Raw genomic sequence first — 19305 nt, 5'->3', positions numbered from 1 at the left:
GAAGGATGCCACCGCCAGAGAACACGGCCGAACTAAGGTCGTTCCTGAGCATGGTTAATGGGCATGGTTGTTACTGCTGCGCTCCAATTTTCCAGTATGGTTAATCAACTGGCAAAATTTCTCCCGAAGCTGACTGAGAAGACCCAGCCACTGCGAGAACTGCTACACAGTGAAGCGAGTTGGTGTTGGTCCCAGGTTCAACAGAGCATTCGAAGCAATCAAGGAAGACTTGATGTCAACTCCGGTATTATGATACTATGGTCCACAAAAGCTTTTGACCATATCAGCTGACGCATCGTCTTATGACATGGGAGCCGTACTCCCCCAGACAGACAGTGAAGGCAGGCGGCAGCCTGTAGCCTATGCCTCACGAGCGATGACATCGACAGAGCAAAGGTATGCTCAAGTGGAAAAAGAAGCACTTGCGACAACATGGGCGTGTGAACGCTTCAGAATGTGCGTTCTGGGACTGCGCTTTCACATCGAAACCGACCACAAGCCATTAGTGTCTCTGTTCACAACGAAGCGTATTGATGAAATGACTCCAAGACTTCAACGTTTCCGCATGCGTGTGCTCGGGTACGATTTCACCATCACACACACACACCGGGGAAAGACATGCACACAGCAGACGTGCTATCACGCAAGCCACTACACTGTTCAAGTGGAGACCTTGCATCAGCTGTTCAAGACTACGAGCTCCTGACAGTCTAACTACTGCGAGCCTCAGCTGAGATGTTGGAGAGAACCAGAGTTGAGCTCACAAAGGATGCTGCAATCTCATTGGTTATTCACTACTGTAAAACCAAATGGCCTAAAACAGAAGGATTGACTCCGGAAGTACGGAAATATGCAAGTGTGGCTGACGATTTGTCTGTTGTGCATGGAATGCTGCTTAGGGGGACAAGGCTCGTCTTTTCACCAAGTCTACGCCAAGAAGTTCTGGAACGACTGCATACTGGACATCAGGGCATAGTTAGATGCCGATCCAGAGCACGTGAGGCTGCATGGTGGCCAGGGATCAGTCATGACATTGAGGTATTCGTGAGCAGATGCCCAACCTGTACCAAGCACCGCCGAGTACCAACCGAGCATCTCCTTCAGACTGACCTCCCAGAGCGCCCATCCATGGCAAACAGTTGGCACCGACTTGTTCCACCTGGATGGTAGGAACTACATCATCGCAGTCGACTACTACTCAAAGTTCTTCGAAGCGGAAGAGCTACATGGAACGCAAAGCAAGCGGGTTGCTAATTTCTTCAGCCAACAATTTGCTCGCTATGGCATCCCAGATGTGTTGCGGTTAGATAACGGCCCACAGTTCACTTCGCTAGAGTTTGCACAATTTCTGAGCAAGTGGGGTGTCAAACACATAACTTCCAGCCCTCACTATGCTCAAAGTAATGGGGAAGCCGAAAGAGCTGTACAGACTGCAAAAAACATACTTCGTAAGTCAGAAAGTATCGCTGAAGGCCTTCTTGCTCATAGAGCAACACCAGGACAGGAGGGATACTCACCATCTGAACTCCTCATGGACCGCAGACTGAAAACAACTGTTCCTACACTGCCCCAAGCACTTTTACCAGAGTGGCAGTACAGTGAGTGTTGTCATCATCGGGGCTATGTCGAGATTCCACCCCTAGCTGTACGGACGACCGTTAAAGGGGGTCAGCGATCGGCACGCACTGTGCTGGCTTGCCAGTTTGAAGGACCTCTCCGGCCGCCTCGCTCGATGGAGCCTGCGGCTCCAGCAGTTTGACGTAGCCGTCGTTTACAAGACCGGACGCAAGCACTCTGACGCCGACTGCCTGTCACGAGCCCCTGTAGATGCACCACCGCCGGACGACGATGAGGACGCCTTCCTGGGACCCATCAGCCCCAGCTCTTTTGAACAACAGCAACGCGCGGACCCCGACATAAAATGCATCATCGAATACTTGGAAGGCAAGGTTTCTTCACCGCTGCCTCGTTCAAGCGAAGATTGTCTTCGTTCTGTTTATAAAACGATGTCCTCGAAGAACTTTGCAACAAACAAGACAGCCTACCTCCTTGTTGTAGCTGTTAGTCTGCGCGGAGAAGTTCAGGCCTCAAACGACGAGCCGACAGCTGGACATCTCGGGTTTTCTCGCACCCTTCGCCGCATTCAAGACAAGCATTACTGGCCCCGACTGTCTTCTGATGTCGCACATTATGCGAAAACCTGCCGAGATTGTTAGTGACGTAAGACCCCTCCAACCCGACCAGCAGGATTTCTGAACACCATTGAACCCCCCTCAAGGCCCTTTCAGCAGATCTCCATGGACTTGCTTGGCCCTTTCCCGAAATGAACATCTGTAAATAAGTGGATCATCATAGCGACCGACTACCTGACGCGATACGCCGAGGCTAGAGCCCTATCGAACGGAACAGCAGCAGAGGTCGCCAAATTTTTCGTGGAGAACATTCTTCTGCGACACGGCGCCCCCGATGTGCTCATCACTGACAGAGGAACAGCATTCAAGGCGGAACTGACGCAAGACATCCTCCATTACAGCCAAACCAGCCACCGGAGAACAACTGCATACCACCCGCAGACCAAAGGACGGACCGACCGCCCCAACAAAACCATCGCCGATATGCTCGCCATGTATGTTGATGCCGAACACAAGAGCTGGGACGTCATCTTGCCTTACGTAGTCTTCGCCTACAACACCGCAGTGCAGGAGACCACCCAGATGACACCATTTAGGCTCGACCGTGGCAAAGAGGCCACGGCCACGCTAGACGCCATGCTGCCGAACGTTACCGAGGAAGATAACGTCGACGCCTACTTTCAACGCCTCGCAGAAGAAGCCCGAAGACTTGCCCGATTATGGATCAAAAACCAGCAGCGGACCAACGCCAGACGCTACAACCTACGAAGAGGCAACGCGGACACCGATTCGCCGCCGAGGATTGAGTGAAAAATTTTTGCGCCGCTATTTCGGCCCGTACAAGGTTCTTCGTCGGCTAGGTGAATTGGACTATGAAGTCGTTCCTGACCAAATGACTGCATCCCAGCGACGCCGCGTGCGACCAGAAGTAGTCCATGTCGTACGCCTAAAGCCCTATCATGCATGCTAAAAGACGCCGTGTTTCCACATTCGGTGTTTATTTTTGCACAGTCAGTTTATCATTATTTATAGCCGCATTATGTTCTAACGCATCAAGTCTATGCTTCTTTGAGAGGGGAGTAATGCGGCGAATCTTTGTAGCGTTTGTTTGTAGTGTTTGTTCATGCTTCACGGCTGCCGACACGCCGCTTCATCGCTTCGTTTGTGACGCAAGACGCGCCTAGATTTAGCTCGATTGATCGCATCCTGGCGAAGCCGATTCTGCTTTGAGCCAGAATGTTCTAATGTTCGCTATCAGCTTTGAAAAGAGCACGGCGGACTGCGGCGGGGATTGTGTTCGACGACCGCCGAGCACGCTTGTTGCTATGCCACCGCCGAGTGATTCAGTTCTTTGCGGGCGCAAGTCAGCCAAAATAAAGGGTTTTGCTTCAAAGACATTCTCGCTGTTTAGCTGTTTGCCCGACTGCAGTCACCACTACGTGACAATATCACCGGGATGTATCGTTTTCTTTTCTCTACATTCTGGAGGCACCTTTTGGAAACATTATACCTTAGTTTCTGTAGAGTTCAATAGATTCACTATAGACCTCAATAGGTTTTCTATAGAGTTCAATAGATTTTCTGTAGAGTTCAATAGGTAATATCTATAGGAATAGATTTTCTATAGAGTACATTGGATATTCTTTAGATTTTCTATAGAGTTCTATAGATTTCTATATGTATTCTATATATTTTCTATAGATTTCTATAGGCGTTCTGTAGGTTTCTATGTTTTTATAAATTTTTATAGCGTTCTATTGATTTTCTATAGAGTTCCATAGATATTCTATAGATTTTCTAGAGTTCTATAGATTTCCTATAGAGTTCTATAGATTTCCTATAGAGTTCTATAGATTTTTTATACAGTTCTATAGGTTTTTATAGAGTTCTATAGATTTCCTATAGAGTTCTATAGATTTCGTATAGGGTTCTATAGATTTCTATAAATTGACATACTAGAGAACCTAACCTTACCTGACCTGACCTAACCTAACCTCACCTCATCTAACCTAACCTAGCCTAGCCTAGCCTAGCCTAACCTAGCCTAGCCTAGCCTAGCCTAGCCTAACCTAGCCTAGCCTAGCCGAACCTAACCTAACCTAACCTAACCTATGGAATGAAGATGATGATTCAGCACCGCCACCAACGACGACGAAGCGCTAGCGCCGCCCGTGAAAGGCTCGTGCTGGAGAACTGCCGCTTGTGTGCCGGGCTCTCGCCTCGCTGGTTCCTAGACGACTTGCGCCCGGGTCTTCGTTGCCGGCGCTTCAACGTGCCAATAAACCACTCTTCATTTGGTGGAGGTTGCTGCGTTCACCGTTCCCCATCACCGTGGACCTTCGCAGCCGCACCATCCCGATGTCCAAGACCAGTCAACAGCCCGCCCCCCCGCCGCAGCCCGTCATCTGCTCCGGTGCCGTCCGGCAGCGCGACCCCGCTGTTTTCAGCGGCCACAGCGACCAGGATGTAGAAGATTGGCTGGAATCATACGAACGGGTGAGCCGCCATAATAATTGGGATGACAACGTCAAACTGACCAACGTTATATTCTACCTGAGCAACGTAGCGAACCTGTGGTTCCGAAACCACGAGGCCGACATCTCCACCTGGACCGTTTTCAAGAGCGCACTTGCGGAGGTTTTCGGCCGTCCCGCCGTCCGGAAACTGCGCGCTAAGCAAAGCCTGCGTGTCCGAGCTCAGCACAAGGACGAGACTTTCACGAGCTACATTGAAGATGTAGTTGACTTATGCAAGCGTGTTGATCCGGCTATGTCCGAAGCTGACAAGATTAAGCACGTCCTGAAAGGCATCGACGACGACGCTTTTCAGATGTTGCTGGCGAAGAGCCCCACCACCGTCGCCTCGGTTTATACACTGTGCCAAAGTTTTGACGAATTGCGTGAGCAGCGTCTTTGCGCTCGTCGCCTTTCCCCGCCTGCCGACTCCATCTCCGGCCTGGGCATCAACCACGACTTGCTAGCCACAATCAAAGACTTCGTGCGGGAAGAGGTCGCCCGGCAGCTATCGCTCATATCTAACCCACACCCGTCACCGCCCGTCCTCAGTCCTGAGATCCGGAATGCCATCGCGCAGGAGGTCGCCGATGCACTTCCTAGTCTTCGGCAACCGGCACCTTTGGCTCCCCAGGCCGGTCTACTTCCGATCCAGCCCACCCCAGTTGCCGCCCCGTTAAGCTACGACCCTCCAGTAAGCGTGCCGCCTGCGCCCGCACCCGTGCCTCTCACGTATGCAGAGGCTGTCAGAAGACCACCGCGGCCGCAGGCCTATGCCTATGCTCCTCCTGCGGTGCCTGCGCCTGTTGTTTCCCGACAGCGTTTCGCGCCCGCTGCCTACAATCCTTGGCGCACGGCTGACAACCGACCGATCTGCTACGCCTGCGGTTTTCCAGGCCACGTCGCTCGCCTATGTCGACGTACTCTGCCTGCGCCTCTCCACCCCCTGCCGGACTACCGCGATACAGATCGCACCTTTCGCGCATCTTTCGAACCACCGCATCAGGGGACCTCACCTGACCGCGCGCTTGGTCGCCAGCCCTACGTTTCCCACCGCTCGCCCTCCCCTCGCCGCCGCTCCTTGTCGCCCATGAGGCGTCGCCCCGTCCCCGCCGATTCGGAAAACTAGCAGCCGCAGTTCCTGGGGCACGAACTGCGCTATCATCGCCCTGCTTAAATCCTCGCCTTTCACCGCCGAATTTTCTTGACGTGTTTGTAGACGGCGTCAAGACACTTGCGCTTGTGGACACTGGGGCCTTCGTTTCTGTCATTAACGAAAACTTCTGCCGTTCGCTTCGAAAAGTTACCACCCCATCTTCTGGACTCTCCCTCCGTACAGCTAGCGCCGAGCCCGTTCATCCGTCTGCCGCTTGCACAGCACGCGTAGTCATCGCCGATGTTTTATACTGCCACGGACCTGGCTCGAGCTACCTGCGCGCTAAGCCGTGACGAGGACGAAGTGGTCGCGTCGCAAGTGACCCTAGCCAGAATACTCGCCCGTGGAGGCACCGTTAAGGCATCGTCCGATATACGCAGTGCGGCTCTGCAATTCCCGGGGGCGGGTTTGGTGGCGGCGAGTTCAGTTGAAAATGTAACCAATCGATTTCGAAGGTCTATAGTCGCACCATTTTCTCGAAGAAAGTCGAGACCGAGAATGACGTCTCGTGAGCATTCAGGCAGAATGAGGAACGTTGCCACGAACGTGCATCCGCGCACCGTAATTCTGGCCGTACACATTCCGAGCGGCGTAACCACGTGGCCACCAGCCGTACGTATCTGTGACCCTGCCCACGGCATCATAACTTTCTTCAGTACCTTAGCCATCCTACCGCTCATTATCGAGTAGTCCGCATCCGTATCCACTAGTGCGCTAACCTCCTTAGAGTCAATCAGCACGGGTATGTCAAGGGAGACCTTGGTCTTACCAGACCCAGTCGTCGGCGCCGTCTTCGTCGTCGTCGTCGTCGTCGTCGTCATCGGTATCGTGGTCGTCAATTCGGGAAGGGTCAGTCGGCGCGTCGGTGGAAGCTTTTCGGCAATGCGGCGTTCGGCGGCCTCGCCTCCAAAGGTCGCCTGTTCTAGTTTTCCCGGTGCGGGCTCGAGGACCCACGCTGTGCACCAGGTCCATAACCGGACTGATGAGGCGACGAATGGCGAGGTGAAGGCGATCGGGACGTTCGGCGCGGAGGAGGTGGTGAACCACGCCGGCGGGTGACGTATTCGTCAAACTCCTGAGGCTGTTCTGCATGCCGCGGACGGGGACTACCTGCAGACAAGCCTCGGAATCCCAGAGGCCGATATGGACACCGCCGGAAGACGTGACCGGCCTCGCCAAAATGGTAACACAGGGGACGTCGGTCTGGCGCACGCCAAATATCGGTCTTTCTCGGCGCCTGTCCTCGAGCTTGCCAATAGGGAACCGGCTGCTCGGCGTGTACTGCGACTACCGAAGGGGCATACGGTGGCGCGCAGGGAACCGGCGCAGGACGGCGCAGCACGTCCGCATACGTCGCTGGCGGCCAAGCAACTGGCTGTGGTGGCGGCTCTACTGGAGCGACGGGTGGTCTGAGCGCCTGCTGAACTTCCTCCCGAATGGCGCTAGTCAGAGAGTCCACAGGAAAAATCCCCCGAAGTTTCTGCAGCTCCTCACGGACCACAGAACGCACGATGTCCCGAAGGGAGCTTGTATTGGCCCCCGAAGCAGCATCCAGGGGGTGTAGAGCCGAGATAGGGTTTAGCTGCCGGTCGTAGAAATTGTACCGTTGCTGGAGCGCCCTCTCCATGAGCACAGCCTCGGAGAGGAACTCGGCGACTGTTCTGGGCCGGCTTCGCACAAGACCGCAGAACAATTGCTCTTTCACGCCTCTCATCAGGTGTCTGAGCTTTTTCTCTTCCGTCATGGTCGGGTCCGCTCGGTTACAGAGGCGCGTCACTTCCTCCACGTACATCGCTACGTTCTCATTTGGTAGCTGAATGCGAGCGGTCAATTCACGTTCGGCCCGTTCACGGCGATCGCTGCTGGTGTAAGTCTCCAACAGCTGGCGACGAAAGTCCTGCCACGTCGTTAGACTCGTCTCGCGGTTTTCGTACCAGATCCGAGCGGCGTCTTCTAAGCTGAAGTAGACGTTCCGGATCTTAGCACTGTCGTCCCAGCCGTTGAAACGCGCAACGCGCTCGAACTGATCAAGCCAGTCTTGGGCGTCCTCCGAGTATCCGCCGTGAAAGGGCTTCGGGATCCGGGGATTTTGCAGGCTCACAAAAGAAGCAGGTATGAACGGGGCGCTGTCTGACCTTGCTGCCGTGGTCGTAGCCATGGGTGCGCTCTCTTGAGGCCGGAGTCCGAATTCTGGAGACAAGCCGCGGAGCCTGCGGCTGACACGATGGACGGGGGTTCGCACAAGAGGCACCGGGCTTGTGCTTCGGCTCTCCGAGGAAGGATGGAGCATCAGCCGAGAATACCCAAGCGACCTCCACCAGATGTCACAGGCAAGACGGAGAACAGTCGTAGACGTAGAGGGGGACCGCAGAACGGCCGAGGGTTTTGCCACGGACCTGGCTCGAGCTACCTGCGCGCGAAGCCGTGACGAGGACGAAGTGGTCGCGTTCGCGTGAGGCGCGCTCGAGCTGGCTCTGTTCTGGGCGATGAAAACCCTCGGCCGTTCTGCGGTCCCCCTCTACGTCTACGACTGTTCTCCGTCCAGATGGATAGCTGTTGCAACCGATTACCTGACGCGTTACGCCGAAACGCAGGCTCTCCCTCAAGGCACAGCGTTCGAAGTTGCGCACTTCTTTATGCGTGCAATAGTGGTTCGACACGGCGCTCCGTCCGTCGTCATTACAGACCGAGGGAAGGCATTCACAGCTCAGCTTGTCCACGACTTCTTTGAGCTGAGTCACACCAGCCATCGAACAACGACAGCATACCATCCCCAAACAAATGGGCTCACAGAACGCCTGAATAAAACACTGGCCGACATGATTTCCATGTACGTGGATGTGGAACACAGAACCTGGGACCAAATACTCCCGTACATCACATTCGCGTACAACACTGCGACTCAAGAAACAACCCGCTTTACACCATTCCGTCTAGTCTACGGCAGAGAAGTGCGGATGATGCTGGACGCCATGCTCCCGTGCGTGGATGATGACTTGACACCAGATGCGGGCTCCTTTGTCGAACGAGCCGAGCAAGCTCGCCAGCTTGCTCGTTTGCACATCACAGCTCAACAAGACACGGACTCCAGACGTTACAACCGGCGCCACAGGGAGGTTACCTACAACATCGGTGACCGTGTGTGGGTGTGGACCCCTGTCCGCCAAAAGGCATTGTCCGAAAAACTGCTGCACCGATATTTCGGACCTTATGAGGTGCTCCGTCGTGTTGGAAACGTGGATTATGAGGTTGTTCCACGTGGAACTGTGTCTACCGGTCGTCGGCAACCACGGACTGACATTGTGCATGAAATGCGACTTAAGCCATACTTCTCGCGTGAGAGCGATGACGCTCCACTTTAAGCTGTGTTCGGGTTCTGCGTTTTAATTTATTTCTTTTTGTTCGTTTTTTTTAACATTGTCTTCCTGCTTTTCCTGTTCGTTTTCTGCTTTGTACATACCCTCGCATCGGGACGATGCTCTTCTTTTTCGGGGGACTAATGCACGGACCTGGCTCGAGCTACCTGCGCGCTAAGCCGTGACGAGGACGAAGTGGTCGCGTTCGCGTGAGGCGCGCTCGAGCTGGCTCTGTTCTGGGCGATGAAAACCCTCGGCCGTTTTGCGGTCCCCCTCTACGTCTACGACTGTTCTCCGTCTGGCCTGTGACAATATGTTGTCGAATTTTTAGTTCTCCGTGCAAGCTCCCATGACGTCATCCTTGGCTGGGATTTTCTATCCCGCCACAGCGCCGTCATTGACTGCGCCCGTGCGCATGTCGTCTTTTCTACGCTCTGTGATGCGCCCCTCGACGAGCCTTCGATTCGCCGTGATGCTAAGTTTGTTGTCGCCGAGGACACTCACATTCCCCCTGACAGTGCTGTGCTTGTCCCTGTTTGCGCGCCTCTGTTTCTGACGCCACCGTTCTCTTCACGCCTTCCCCCATCCTTGCTTCTCGCCGACGCCTCTCTGTTCCCTTCGCCGTCATCGACATTCAACATGGTACTGCCGCCATCCTCGTCTCTAACACCTCCTTCTCTGCCCTCTCCCTGCTCCGTGGCGAGTGCCTTGGCCATTTTGAAACCGCTACCTTGATCACTTCCTTGGACACCGATGTGACCTCCTCCAGTCCCGACATCGCTGCCCTCACCCCACGTAGCCCTACTCCCGATCACCCACTGCCTTCGGACATTTTCGACCGCTCTATTGACCGCGCCCTCGACACAGCTCAACACGCGCAGCTTCTTGCCCTGCTCAACCAGTTTCGCTCATCGTTTGACCACCAGTCCTCTTCTTTGGGCCGTGCGACCAATGTCGAGCACCACATTGAAACCGGTACCCATACTCCTCTCCGCCAGCGCCCCTACCGTGTGTCACTTCACGAGCGCCGCCTCATCGCTGAGCAAGTGGACGACATGCTACAACGCGGCATTATTCAGCCATCTGCCAGTCCTTGGTCATCCCCAGTTGTCCTGGTGAAGAAGAAGGACGGCTCGATACGATTTTGCGTGGACTATCGCCGGCTCAACAAAATTACGCGGAAAGACGTCTACCCGCTACCCCGTATTGACGACGCCCTTGACTGCTTGCAAGGCGCCGAGTTCTTCTCATCTCTGGACCTTCGTTCCGGCTATTGGCAAGTTCCGATGTCTGCGTCCGACCGTCCTAAAACGGCATTCGTTACGCCTGACGGCCTATATCAATTCACCGTAATGCCATTCGGTCTGTGTAACGCTCCCGCCACGTTCGAACGAATGATGGACAACATCTTGCGCGGCCTCAAGTGGAACATTTGTCTCTGCTATTTAGATGATGTTGTTGTGTTTTCGCCAGATTTTCCAACGCATCTCCAGCGCTTGCGCCAGATATTGAGCTGCCTGACACGTGCTGGCCTTCAGCTTAACCTCAAGAAATGTCACTTTGGTGCCCGGCAACTGACAATACTCGGCCACCTCGTATCCAAAGATGGCGTCCTACCTGATCCGGCCAAACTCCGGGCTGTGGCTGAATTCCTTAAACCGACCTCTACGAAACAGGTGCGCCGATTTGTGGGCCTCTGCTCCTATTTTCGGCGCTTTGTCCCTAATTTCGCCTCTATCGTCGCGCCCCTTACGAAACTCCTCAATGGTCCCGCCGACCTGTCTACGTGGGACTCTGCCTGCGATGAAGCTTTTGCTGCGCTCCGTCGCCTTCTTACTTCGCCCCCTATTCTTCGGCACTATGACCCCAGTGCTCCTACTGAGGTGCACAGCGACGCAAGCGGAGTCGGCCTCGGTGCTGTTCTGGCCCAGCGCAAGCCCGAATTTTCTGAATACGTTGTTGCGTACGCTAGCCGTGCTCTCACCAAAGCAGAGTCGAACTACACCGTGACTGAAAAGGAGTGTCTGGCCGTAGTGTGGGCTCTCACGAAATTCCGCCCATACTTATATGGCCGCCCGTTCACCGTCGTTACTGATCACCACGCCTTGTGCTGGTTGGCCTCCCTCAAAGATCCCTCAGGACGCCTTGGCCGCTGGGCACTCCGTCTTCAGGAATTCGATATTACCGTAGTCTACTGGTCGGGCCGCAAGCACTCCGACGCCGACGCTTTGTCACGCTCGCCACTGCCCTCTCCTGCACCTTTCTTCCCCCTTATCTGATCCCCTACTCGCAGCGCTCACTACTATGGACATGCCCAATCAACAACGCCAGGATCCATGGATTTCGTCCTTGCTCGATGTCCTTCGTGCACACTCTACGTCCCCCTTCCCTCGAGCTCTTCGTCGCCAAGCTTCCCATTTTGCCATCCGCGACGATCTCCTGTACCGCCGCAACTATCGTCCGGACGGCCGAAAGTGGCTCCTCGTGATTCCCCGACACCTTCGGTCTGAGATCTGTGCACACTACCATGCCGACCCTCAGAGCGCTCACGCTGGATCGCTAAAAACCTACGAGCGACTACGGCAGAGGTACTACTGGCGAGGCATGTACAACTTCGTTCGTCGCTACGTTCGCTCCTGCACAGACTGTCAGCAGCGGAAGTCGCCGCCTCGACATTCGACTGCTCCGTTACAGCCATTACCGTGCCCGGCTCGCCCTTTCGATCGTGTGGGCATCGACCTATATGGGCCGCTCCCCTTCACGACCGCCGGAAACGATGGATTATAGTTGCCGTGGACCACCTCACTCGGTATGCTGAGACCGCTTCCCTACCTGCGCCTACTGCTCGCGACGTCGCCCTCTTCCTTCTTCATCACTTCGTCCTGCGTCACGGCGCTCCGCGAGCACTTCTCAGTGACCGCGGCCGTGTTTTCTTGTCTGAAGTTGTTCGCGAGCTTCTCGATGCGTGCCACTCAGTCCACCGTACCACTACCGCTTACCACCCCCAAACTAACGGCCTCACCAAACGATTCAACCGGACTCTTGTGGACATGATCGCCATGTACATTAGCTCCGACCGCTCTAATTTGGATCAAGTCCTTCCGTTCGTGACCTATGCATATAACACCGCATCCCAGGCAACCACCGGCTTTTCCCCTTTCTTTCTTTTATTCAGGCGCGAGCCTTCCTGCCTCCGGGACACCATCCTTCCCTACAACCCAGACAGCTCAGAACTATACTTCCCTTTCTGACATTACCCGTCATGCTGAGCAGTGCCGCCAGTTGGCTCGCTCCTTCACCGCCGAACGTCAAGGGCTCCGGAAACATGAGTCGGACCAAGACACGCCCGCTACATACTTCTCCTCTGGATCATTGGTCTGGCTCTCTGTTCCGGCTGCGTCCAAATTTTCGGCCAAGCACATTGGTCCTTACCGCATCTTAGAGCGTACGTCACCAGTGAACTATATCATCGAACCAGTGACACCTTCTTTGGACCATCGCCGCCGTGGTCGCGACATCGTTCATGTCAGCCGCTTGAAGCCTTATTACAGCCCTCTCGTCGTCTCCTCGCCTTGAGTCGCCAGGATGGCTCCCTCTTTCCGCCGGGGCAGTTGGAATGAAGAAGATGATCCAGCACCGCCACCAACGACGACGAAGCGCTAGCGCCGCCCGTAGCAGGCTCGTGCTGGAGAACTGCCGCTTGTGTGCCGGTCCCTCGCCTCGCTCGTTCCTAGACTTCTTGCGCCAGGGTCTTCGTCGCCGGCGCTTGAAGGTGCCAATAAACCGCTCTACAAATGTATTGCGCGGGCTCAAGTGGAACATTTGTCTCTGCTATTTGGATGATGTTGTGTTTTCGCCCGATTTTCCGACGCATCTCCAGCGCTTGCGCCAGATATTGAGCTGCCTCACCCGTGCTGGCCTTCAGCTTAACCTCAAGAAATGTCACTTTAGTGCCCGGCAACTGACAATACTCGGCCACCTCGTATCCAAAGATGGCGTCCTACCTGATCCGGCCAAACTCCGGGCTGTGGCTGAATTCCTTAAACCGACCTCTACGAAACAGGTGCGCTGATTTGTGGGCCTCTGCTCCTATTTTCGGCGCTTTGTCCCTAATTTCGCCTCTATCGTCGCGCCCCTTACGAAACTCCTCAATGGTCCCGCCGACTGTCTACGTGGGACTCTGCCTGCGATGAAGCTTTGCTGCGCTCCGTCGTCGTCTTACTTCACCCCCTATTCTTCGGCACTATGACCGCAGTGCTCCTACTGAGGTGCACACCGACGCAAGCGGAATGGGGCCTCGGTGCTGTCCTGGCCCAGCGCAAGCCCGAATTTTCTGAATACGTTGTTGCGTACGCCAGCCGTGCTCTCACCAAAGCAGAGTCGAACTACAGCGTGACTGAAAAGGAGTGTCTGGCCGTAGTGTGGGCTCTCACAAAATTCCGCCCTTACTTATATGGCCGCCCGTTCACCGTCGTTACTGATCACCACGCCTTGTGTTGGTTGGCCTCCCTCAAAGATCCCTCAGGACGCCTTGGCCGCTGGGCACTCCGTCTTCAGGAATTCGATGTTACCGTTGTCTATCGGTCGGGCCGCAAGTACTCCGACGCCGACGCCTTGTCACGCTAGCCACTGCCCTCTCCTGCGCCCTCTTCCATTGTATCTGATTCCCCACTCGCAGCGCTCACTGCTATCGACATGCCCAATCAACAACGCCAGGATACATGGATTTCTTCCTTGCTGGATGCCCTTCGTGCGCACTCTACGTCCTCCTTCCCTCGGGCCCTTCGTCGCCAAGCTTCCCATTTCGCCATCCGCGATGATCTTCTGTACCGCCGCAACTATCGTCCGGACGGCCGAAAGTGGCTCCTCGTGATTCCCCGCCATCTTCGGTCTGAGATCTGTGCGCACTACCACGCCGACCCTCAAAGCGCTCACGCTGGATCGCTAAAAACCTACGAGCGGCTACGCCAGAGGTACTACTGGCGGGGCATGTACAACTTTGTTCGTCGATACGTTCGCTCCTGCACAGCCTGTCAGCAGCGGAAGTCGTCACCTCGACCCTCGACTGCCCCGTTACAGCCATTACCGTGCCCGGCTCGCCCTTTCGATCGTGTGGGCATCGACCTATATGGGCCGCTCCCCTTCACGACCGCCGGCAATCGATGGATTATAGTCGCCGTGGACCACCTCACTCGGTATGCAGAGACCGCTGCCCTACCTGCTGCTACTGCTCGCGACGTCGCCTTCTTCCTTCTTCATCACTTCGTCCTGCGTCACGGCGCTCCGCGAGAACTTCTCAGTGACCGCGGCCGTTTTTTCTTGTCTGAAGTTGTTCGCGAGCTTCTCGATGCGTGCCACTCAGTCCACCGTACCACTACCGCTTACCACCCCCAAACCAACGGCCTCACCGAACGATTCAACCGTACTCTTGGGGACATGATCGCCATGTACAGTAGTTCCGACAGCTCTAATTGGGATCAAGTCCTTCCGTTCGTGACCTATGCATATAAAACCGCATCCCAGGCAACCACCGGCTTTTCCTCATTCTTTCTTTTATTTGGGCGCGAGCCTTCCTGTCTGCTGGACACAATCCTTCCCTACAACCCCGACAGCTCAGAATATACTTCCATTTCTGACATTATCCGCCATGCTGAGCAGTGCCGCCAGTTGGCTCGCTCCTTCACCGCCGAACGTCAAGGGCTCCGGAAACATGAGTCGGACCAAGACACGCCCGCTACACACTTCTCCACTGGATGATTGGTCTGGCTCTCTGTTCCGGCTGCGTCCAAATTTTCGGCCAAGCACATTGGCCCTTACTGCATCTTAGAGCGTACGTCACCAGTGAACTATATTGTCACGGCTATACAGTCGGGACAGCCAGGTCACGTTTTACTGAACAGTGCCAGGTAGCAGCGAACTCCCGAGCGGAACCCGAAGAAGAGACGACGAAGAAGCCCCGCCCGCCACAATGGCTAAGGCTAGCCAGGATGGCGGTTGAGACAGTTCGGCCAGGAGACGGCGCCACGAGAATGTCCAGGAATGTGGCATTGCTCCCCCCCTCTGGAAAGCGCCGCCCGAGGCGCTGGAGGGCGTGTGGTGCGGCAGCCGCTTCCCCGGGCACAGGCTTTTGGGGCACGAACATCCGCTGATCATAGAGTGCCCTTGCAGAGGCGCAGTAGTCCTGGTGTATATAGTAGGTATCGGCGACGGGCGCGGAATCCACTTTCTCGGCCGTCGTGATCTCGTACGCGAGGAGAGGGAGGCATTAAGACAATCATCATAGATGCGGATAGCTGGAGCATATGGACGGTCAGGATGGAGAATGCCATGATCTTTGCGCTCTTAGTCGTCTGGACATAGGCTACTTCCAGTGGGAGCAGCACGCGGTCGTTCAGCGTTCGCGACAGTGAAGCGTGGGTACTCCGTCCGACGAAATATTCAAGCTGCAGCGTGTTATGGTTGAACAGCACGGCAAGTGTGGAATGGATGCTGACGTTGCCGAATTCCATGAGGCGGTTCTGGCCGATCACCATCTCGACGGGTGCGCACGGTGAAGAGCCGAGTGGAGAGAGAGAAGGTAGAGACGAGTGAGCTGCTAGCCGGCGTGGTAAGGCTTCATTCGGGCGACATGCACAACTTCGGACGTTGGTCGCCTTGAGGAACGAACAGTTCCTTGAGGGAGAACTTCATAGTTTACCTCGCCTAGTTGGCGTAACATTTCATAGGGGCCAAAGTACCGCCGAAGAAGCTTTTCAGAGCGCCCTCGTTGACGGACTGGGCTCCAAACCCAAACATGTTCTCCGGGCTGGTAAGTGACATCCCTGTGGCGATGGTTGTAACGGCGAGCGTCTTTTTCTTGTTGATGTCGGATATGCTGCCGAGCAAGTTGGCGGGCGGCCTCGGCTTCGTGAACAAAGCGGTCGGCCCCCACGACAGTGGAGTTTTCACTACCAGGAAGCAGCATGGCGTCGAGCATTGTCACGGCCTCGCGACCATGGACTAAGCGAAATGGTGTGAAGTGAGTAGTCTCTTGCAGCGCGGTGTTATATGCGAACGTAACGTAAGGGAGTACTGCATCCCAGTTGCGGTGGTCGTCGTCGACATACATGGAAATCATGTCGGCGATCGTCTTATTTAGGCGCTCAGTGAGTCCATTAGTTTGGGGGTGATAAGCTGTTGTTCGTCAGTGACTCGTGCCGCTGAGTCGCATAACTTCCTGTGTCAGCGCCGAGGTAAAGGCCGTGCCTCTGTCAGTTATAACGACCGTGGGTGCGCCATGACGAAGCACGATGTTCTGCATGAAGAAGGTGGCAATTTCCGCAGCTGTTCCGCGGGGAAGAGCTTTCGTCTCACAGTATCGACTGAGGTAGTCGGTGGCGACCACAATGTACCGGTTACCCAGCGAAGACTCCGGAAAGGGGCCGAGTAAATCCATGCCGACTTGGTAGAAAGGAACTTGTGGCGGATCAATAGGCTGCAAAAGTCCGGCCGGCTTAGTCGACGACGTCTTGCGACGTTGACACTCGCGGCAAGTTCGGACGTAGCGTTTCACAACCTCCGCGAGCTTGGGCCAGTAATATTTTTGCCGTATGCGGGCCAACGTTCGGGAGGAACCAAGGTGACCAGAGGAAGGATCATCGTGGGACGCCTGCAAGATTTCATCGCGAAAGGCATTAGGGATAACGAGCAGATAGGCAGGCTCCGTCGACCTATAGTTCTTTTTGTACAGGATACCTTCCCGTAAGCAGAATGATGACAGGCCGCGTGAAAAGATGCGGGGCGGAGTCTGAGCGCTTCCTTCGAGATAGTTAATCAGGGACCGTAATTCAATGTCGTCTCGTTGGCGGTGAGCCAGGGTGGACGCGGAAATGACCCCAAGGAAAAGGGAATCGTCATCGAGGTCCACGGTACTGGCAGGAAGTGGGGCACGGGACAAACAGTCTGCATCACTGTGCTTTTGCCCTGATTTATACACGATGGTGACATCAAATTCTTGCTGTCGGAGGCTCCAGCGTGCGAGTCGCCCTGAGGGATCCTTGAGATTTGCCAACCAACACAGCGAGTGGTGGTCGCTCACCACTCGGAAAGGGCGGCCATACAAATAGGGTCGAAATTTCGTTACTGCCCACACAATAGCTAGACATTCTTTTTCGGTGGTGGAATAGTTCACCTCAGACCGTGATAACGTGCGGCTTGCGTAAGCGATTGCGCGTTCGACACCATCCTGCCACTGTACAAGTACCGCACCAAGGCCAACGTTACTCGCGTCTGTGTGCAGTTCTGTGTCAGCGGCCTCATCGAAGTGCCCAAGTATGGGTGTATTCTGAAGACGCGTGCGTAGCTCTTCAAAGGCATGTTGTTGCTCCCGACCCCAGACGAAGGGTTCGTTATCTTTGGTGAGGCGAGTAAGGGGCTCAGCTATTCGGGAGAAGTTCTTCACAAAGCGCCGATAGTAGGCGCAGAGACCCAGAAAACGGCGCACACTTCGCTTGTCAGCAGGAATGGGAAAAGAAGCGACGGCGGCAGTCTTGTCGGGGTCTTGACTAACGCCCTTGGCGCTCACAATGTGGCCCAAAAACTTCAGCTCCTGGAAAGCGAAGTGACATTTCTCGGGCTTAAGGGAGAGACCAGCTGAACGGATAGCTTCGAAAACAGCGCGTAAGCGGCTGAGGTGTTCTTCGAAAGTGTCGGAGAAGATGACAACATCATCCAGGTACATAAGACACGACTGCCATTTGAGATCAGAAAGCACAGTGTCCATCATCCGTTGGAAAGTTGCCGGAGCTGAGCATAGGCCGAAGGGGAGCACCCTGAATTCGTACAAACCGTCCGGGGTAATAAATGCGGTCTTCTCCCGGTCACGTTCGTCCACCTCTATCTGCCAGTAGCCGCTGCGTAAATCGAGTGATGAAAAGTATCTGGCGTGGCGCAGACGATCTAGGGAGTCATCAATGCGCGGCAAAGGATAAACGTCTTTCTTAGTGACTTTGTCCAGACGTCGGTAATCAACACAAAACCGGAGGGTCCCATCTTTCTTTGCAACTAGGACCACAGGCGACGCCCACGGGCTCTTCGATGGCTGGATCACGTCGTCGCGGAGCATTTCTTGAACTTGCCTTCGAATTGCATCCCGTTCCTTTGAAGATATCCGGTACGGCGACTGGCGTAATGGTCTCTGGCTTTCATCAACTATAATTCGATGTTTTGTTATCGGCGTTTGCCTAACTCTGGAGGTTGACGCAAAACAGTCCTGGAAAGAGTCAATGACAGTCTGCAGGTTGCGTTTTTGACTAGGCAGAAGATTCGGGTTCACGTCGAGTTTAACCGGAGCATTCGTTGATTCCACGGACTTCGTAGTCCCTGTCAACGCGTACTCTCCGGCGCATTCCCCGAGTTCTTCAAAATAAGCAATCGTTGTGTTGGCCGCTAAACGTTGGGCTTCACAACCGAAATTTGTTATCAGTAGTTCGGCTCGCTTATTGTTCAGTTCTATAAGCCCGCGAGCTGCACACACTTGCCGACCCAGGAGCAGTGACATGTTGGCTTCAGCGATGCCATGAGTGCCGGCGCTGTCATCGCACTCCACAGTTACTAGCATGGTGGTTCTCGACGGAATCACCACGTTATCATCGCAGACCCGTAACTTAGTCCTGCGTTGCTGCGGTTCGTCGCCAACAGTACGGTGTGCGGCAAACGAGACGATCAGCTCCTTAAAGTCGATGACAGCCCCATATTCCTGTAGGAAATCCAGACCGAGAATCAGGTCTTTAGAACACTCAGGAAGCACAGCAAAGCAGCCGAGGAAAGTGACGCCGCGGATCTGAATTCGTAAGGTGCAAACGCCGGTCGGCGTCACAACATGGCCGCCGGCTGTGCGGATCTGGGGCCCAGTCCAAGGTGTCAAAACCTTTCTAAGGGTCGTGGCTAGCTGGCTGCTTATCACAAAGAAATCAGCGCCGGTATCTACCAGTGCGGTTACTTCACAGTTATCGGCGGTTACTGGAATTTCCGTAGAAGCCAACTGCTGGCTCTTCGTCGGCGGTCGGCTCGTCGGGTCAGGTGGTCGTTGGTCTCGTCGTCGCTGCAGATCGTCGAGTGGAGGCTCTTGTTTCTTTCTAGCTGCGGCGGCCCTACCCCCAGAGGACGCC

General features: G+C 55.0%; 1 protein-coding gene across 1 annotated transcript; it reads left to right on the top strand.

The window, feature by feature from the left end:
- The first annotated feature begins 4262 nt into the window (after nt 1-4262).
- On the top strand, nt 4263-6491 carry LOC149327059 (uncharacterized). Its single transcript, XM_089563424.1, has 2 exons — nt 4263-5254; nt 6458-6491. The coding sequence occupies exons 1-2, from the start codon at nt 4491-4493 to the stop codon at nt 6489-6491; spliced, it is 798 nt and encodes a 265-aa protein (XP_089419550.1). The 5' UTR covers nt 4263-4490.
- The last annotated feature ends 12814 nt before the right edge of the window (nt 6492-19305 follow it).

This window comes from Amblyomma mixtum, chromosome 10 (assembly GCF_055824585.1).
Source record: "Amblyomma mixtum isolate Tamu chromosome 10, ASM5582458v1, whole genome shotgun sequence".
Classification (NCBI taxonomy): Eukaryota; Metazoa; Arthropoda; class Arachnida; order Ixodida; family Ixodidae; genus Amblyomma; species Amblyomma mixtum.
Note: the sequence above shows the minus strand (reverse complement) of the source record. Positions and strands in the feature narration are given on the sequence as shown.

What these genes read in the sequence shown, in the direction of transcription:
- LOC149327059 (XM_089563424.1), top strand. Translation starts at nt 4,491, where the DNA reads ATGTCCAAGACCAGTCAACAGCCCGCCCCCCCGCCGCAGCCCGTCATC. An exon ending in GATGCACTTCCTAGTCTTCG is followed by an intron (nt 5,255 to 6,457) that starts GCAACCGGCACC and finishes AACTTTCTTCAG; the next exon opens with TACCTTAGCCATCCTACCGC.